At 50.2% G+C, this 4,141-nt stretch overlaps 1 protein-coding gene across 1 annotated transcript; it reads right to left on the minus strand.

Annotated features, from left to right (window-relative positions):
- Positions 1–410: 410 nt before the first annotated feature.
- Positions 411–1,295, minus strand: LOC147982153 (uncharacterized). The gene has a single exon (XM_087516218.1). It carries the CDS (start codon positions 1,293–1,295, stop codon positions 411–413), a length of 885 nt encoding a protein of 294 aa, XP_087372344.1.
- Between the last annotated feature and the right edge of the window lie 2,846 nt (positions 1,296–4,141).

Genomic DNA, 4,141 nt, shown 5'->3' on the forward strand with positions numbered 1-4,141 from the left:
ATATCCAGCTTGACCGCACAGATAGGTTTCCTCCTCTTTCTCTTCCTAGTAGCATGGACACACTCATAGGCAACCAGTACATTATCTGTTATAAGTCTGCCTGGCACAAACGCACTCTGCTCCTCAAAGATCATGAAAGGAAGAACAACCTTCAAGCGATTGGCCAGTGCCTTCGCCGCAATCTTATACAGTACGTTACATAAACTGATAGGGCGGAACTGCGCCAAAAATGCAGGTGACTTAACTTTCGGGATCATTACAATTATCGTGTCATTGAAGCCATCGGGGGGCGCAGTTCCGACGAGGAACTCATGAACCGCAGCACACACATCGTCCTTAACCAGCGCCCAGTGGCCTTGGTAGAACATGGGCGGGAGGCCGTCCAGGCCCGACGTCTTCGTAGGCCCCATCTAGAAGAGAGCGAGCTCTATCTCCGCATCAGTGAACGGAGAATCAAGTTTTGCATTCATCGCCTCTGTCACAGATTCATCGATGTGTTGCAGCACGTTTTCGCCACCCCTCGAGCCCTCAGAAGCAAATAAGTGCGCATAGAACTGGGCAGCCATCCTCCTCATCCCTTCATCATCCGAACACTTCGACCTGTTCTCACACTGAAGTGCCTTGACTGTGTTCTTACGTTTACGGTGTGAAGCACGGTTTTGAAAATACTTAGTGTTTTGATCGCCCTCCTGCAACCAGTTTACGCGCGAACGTTGTTTGTAAAACACCTCCTCTCTCTCATACAGCTCATGTAGTTGGTCTTCGATCTCCTTGATCTCCTGTCTGTAGCCCGTCCTCGCAACCCTCTCTTTTGCATCGATCAGTTGCTCATTGAGATGCCCAATTTGCTTCCTGATAGAGCCAAAAACCCTTCGGCTCCACTCCTGCATGGATCTCGTGGTGGCCCACAGGCTGTTGCATGTCGTCGCTAGCCGGCCTCCTCCCTGATTGGCTGCATGTGCCTCCTCCCATGCAGCGGCCACAATTGTCTCATACTGCTCATGACGCACCCACGTTGCCTCGTACATGAAAGGTCGCTGCCCACGCTCGCCTTTGTCCCCGGTCTTTTTCAATGCTTTTATAACTAGCGCCTGATGATCTGATTCCTCCGTCATGACATGCATCACTTCAGTGGCCGGGAAGAGCCGAGCAAAATCCCCGTTGCACGTCACCCGGTCCAGCCGTACCTGTATATTCTCCGCACCCTCTCTCTTGTTGTGCCATGTAAACGGGTACCCAGAGAAGCCAAGATCTGCCAAACCCCAGTCGGTTAGGAAGTCCTCAAAGTGTTCCATCTGCCCTCTGTTTCTCGGGTTACCACCTAGTTGCTCATCCTGGCTTCGAGCCGCATTGAAATCGCCCACGCACAACCACGGCAAGTTATCTTGGGTACGAATATAGCGCAGTGCATCCCACGTCCGCGATCTTTTATCCACACATGGCTCTCCATAGATTCCAGTGAATCTAAAGGAGGCTCCATCGCACGCGATCGTAGCATCTATGTAATATTGGCACCACGGCTTAACTGTGACCTCAATATGATCTCTCCACCATAGCGCCAAACATCCACTCTCTCCTTTACAGTCACCGCCACCCCTTTTGTGAATCCCAAACTCCACTTGAGTCTCTCCATCGCTCCCGATCTTTTTTTAGTTTCTGATAAAAATACCACCTCTGGGTTGTATGACCTAATCAGGTCTCGTAGCTTGCCGACTGTCGAGTCCAACCCCAAGCCTCAGCAGTTCCAGGCAAAGATAATCATTGCTCTCAGCGGCCCCGCCCCGTAGCATGATCCGCCATTACCTTGTGAGTCTCTTCAATACGATCAAACACCGAGGATGTCTTCTGTCTAGTGTCACGAATAAAGGACTCATCCCCCTCATGCCTGGCTCCATCCGCTTTTGGCACCCACATCTGATGCGGCCTCCTTTTCCTTGAGCTAGGTGTGCCTTGGGGGCTGTCTCCCCTCCTCCTTCCTTCATCGAACTCTTGCCGAGGCTTTCGGACATAGTACCCCCTCTTCCTCTCTTGCGGGTTGGATGAATGGTACCCCTGCCTGTTCTCGCCTCCTCTGCTTGAAGACCCGCTCTCCCAATGGCTCCTTTCTTCATATTGCTTCCGCTCATACTCCTTTTGCCACTGTTGCGCCTTGAGCTGTTCCCTGAGATCCCTCTCCTTCCTCTCAATTTCATGTCTCAGATCTCTCTCTTTTGGCCAGTCGCCCCTGAGTTTCTCCTTGCTTGGGGAAATAACTATCCCTTTCTCTCGCCGGTTATGCCCACCAGTGTGGGAATCCCCCGGACGATCGAATTCGGCATTTAGATTGCGCTTCACTGGTACATCTCAAGCACGAGCATGGCTGTCCTGCTCCCTGTTGTTTCCATCAGATTGTGAACTCATAAAGCTACTGGTGCTGGCATTGTTGTTTTTCCCTCCTTTCACCTCGTTCTTGGAGCCAGTGCTCCTCCCCGGTGATGCTCTTAGCCAGCCTCCCCATTGCGCTGCTTTGTCAACAGGAGGGACACATCGTCCGTTTTCATGCACCAAACGTCCACACTCAAAGCAGAAGTGGGGGATCTTTTCGTAGTGAAAATCGTACCAAGTACCCACTTTGTCCTCCTGAGAGTTTTTGAGGAAAACCCCCCGCACTAAAGGCTCAAAAAGCATGATCCTTGCTCTGACACGCAGTTGGTTCCCTCTAGCCATTCCGTCCTTGTCAACATCCACTTTAACAATTTCACCGATCCAATCGCCCAATGCCTTTCCGAAAGCATCCGTCCTCTTGCCTGGTGGGAGATCAGCGATTTTTACCCACACATCAATCCTATCAAAGACAATCTCCGACTGCCGGACATTGCTCTCATACTCCTTCAAGGCTAGGACATTAAAATCATATTGCCATGGTCCATTATTCATTGCATATCTCCAATCCCCTTCGCTCCCAAAGTGCACAACGAAGACGTTGTCGCCCATGTCCCGGAACCGATCCTCATGGTGAAGACCCCAAGCCCTCTGCATCGTTTTCTCCAGCACCGTCATGTTTAGCGATCGCGGGGAGAACGCCTTTCCCACCGCCGACCACTTCATGTTCTTGGGCAAGATTTGATCTGGTTCCTCGAAGACGAAACCCTCCGCCTCCTTATCCAGCAGCACCATCCCTCCCATCCTAGGAGAGAGGCTTGCGGTAGGATCCAACGTCTTGCATGTGATCGGGGATCTAGAAGAACCCCCACTCGTTGCTTTTCCTGGGGTCGCTGTCGCCGCCGGGTTTGCCTTTGTCGCCGGGATCTCCGCAGATTGCACCTTCGCCTTCTCTGCCATGGTTCCACACCGTGGAGGAGGGAGGCTACACCAGTCCGTGTCGATGGAGACGTAGTCACCGCCCCAGACACCACCGTATGCTCACCACCCCCGTAGCCAAAACCCTAACCCTAGCGTCGTCAGGAGATCGCCTCGCAATCGCCCTTCAGCCGCCGCTTAGCGTTTCATGCCGTGCCGTGTTTACACGGCATAAATCTCTTTGTTCGTATGTTACGTGTTGTCCCTTGTAAGAATTAATATGTGCTTAAAGTGTTCGCGTGAGTTTTGATCTGGTTTGCTTGATGTCTCTCCCGTGCACACTAATTTACTTTTCCAAGAAAATACTACATCTCATTGAGGAAGTGAATATTCCTAACACAATGCTCGAAAAAGGATTTATTCTCGTGTCAATTGAAACTTCTTCCGCAAACATTTGCGGTGAATAGGTCATTCTAGGACTAACTTTTAACAACAAGGTTATTAAGTACATTATTTTTATGTATCTCAAATTGTACCAGCAAATATCATATGTATCGCAAACCCTAAACCAGTACTAGCAACCAGTACTGGGCGCTGGTTGCTATATATGGGGCGGCGTAGCCTGAGTTCAAACCCGATTTTCATGCAGAATTAGTGCGTATCTGTGGAAATCATGGGTTACCCTCTTGTTAGTAGATAATTTCAACATCGTTCGTAGCAAGGTAGAAAAAATATAATGATAATTTTGATGGTTGATGGTCCTCCATATTCAATGCTATCGAAAGTCTCTACTTGAGGGAGATAGCTCTCAAGGCTCGACAATATACATGGGCTAATAACCTTGAGAATCCAACTTATGAGA

This window comes from Triticum urartu, chromosome 3A, assembly GCF_056163025.1.
Source record: "Triticum urartu cultivar PI428250 chromosome 3A, HENAU_Tu73, whole genome shotgun sequence".
NCBI lineage: Eukaryota > Viridiplantae > Streptophyta > Magnoliopsida > Poales > Poaceae > Triticum > Triticum urartu.